The sequence below is a fragment of the Trypanosoma theileri genome (assembly GCF_002087225.1).
Source record: "Trypanosoma theileri isolate Edinburgh chromosome Unknown TM35_Tth_6_V1, whole genome shotgun sequence".
NCBI classification, from domain to species: domain Eukaryota; phylum Euglenozoa; class Kinetoplastea; order Trypanosomatida; family Trypanosomatidae; genus Trypanosoma; species Trypanosoma theileri.
Window position 1 is genome coordinate 447,870 of NW_021639848.1, and position 1,120 is coordinate 448,989.

At 45.4% G+C, this 1,120-nt stretch overlaps 1 protein-coding gene across 1 annotated transcript; it reads right to left on the reverse strand.

The window, feature by feature from the left end:
• Nucleotides 1-589: 589 nt before the first annotated feature.
• Nucleotides 590-1,120, reverse strand: TM35_000062740 (uncharacterized protein; the record flags this gene model as incomplete). The annotated part of the gene is made up of 1 exon (XM_029023311.1): nucleotides 590-1,120. A coding segment is annotated over one exon (531 nt), but the record flags the coding sequence as incomplete, so codon positions are not given.

Here is a 1,120-nt window from a genome sequence, read left to right on the forward strand (position 1 = left end):
AAGGACCCCATACCACACCACCACGTTTTTTTTGTTGTTCTTCGTGTCTTTATGGATATTACTGAAATTGTACGGCTATCAGTCTGACTCCGTAGAGGATCAAATTACCAACTTACGAGTGGCTCTGAAGAGGAAGATCCCTTCATTTTATAGGATCCTCAAGCTCTTGTAATATGATTTTTGTTGTAGCCCGTTCTCATACGAGAGAACCAGTCTACGAGAAATCTGATCGAGTGAACTCCACCAGATCTCTCTACTCTCACCTTTTCTTACCCAGAACCCGTCCTCCAGTCTCCTTTTGTTATTATTTTTTGTTATTTTTGTAATAGATTCTCCTCAATGAATTCCTATTTATTTTGTTGTTTGTTTTGGTCAGTGACAGACACCTTGAGCTTACTCTTCCATCAAGGTTTCCGTATTCGTGCTCGTCGCTGATTTTAGAGAGGCGGGGAGGCCTTACAGAGGGGGAGGTAGGCTGCGTAGGGTTTCCCTTGGTTGTGAAGTCTGTGGCATAGCGTAGTTCCACTCCACCGCAATAAAGAATTTTGCCACCCGCTTAGAGAAACATAGTTTCATCAGGGGTACATCATCAATTATCGCAAATTGAACTCGCAGTGGATGAAGAGCGGGGCAACACAAGAGGTGCAGAGCTATTTCTTCGCATTCGTCGCGTTGACTGGTGTGCGTGAGTGGGTTGATATCCGTGTCGTGACACTAGGTGTAGAGTTAGGCCTGACTTACTCATATACACTGACGACCGCATGAGGGGCAGACTAATGCCGGAAGGTCTCTTGTTTTTGTTGTCTTGTATCTTGCGTTGGGGTGGAATTTGATTTGTTGACATTCCCTGTCTATAATGGAATTTTCTGCAGTGTATTACGAGGGAGTCTAGGTGGGCGTAGAACTTCTGGCAGACTCCGCATTGGACTTTTTCTCTGTTCTCACGCTCCGGTGTTGGCGACGTATCTCGCTGGCGTTTCTTATTTCGTGGAAACGTTACTTGTATTGTTGTTGGCGGAATTGGAGTTCCAGGTGGATGTTGGAACTTTTTATGGCATGCGAGAGCTCCAATGTTGCCAAAGTCGCGTAGACAAAATTCGCATCGTAGTGAAGCAGGCTG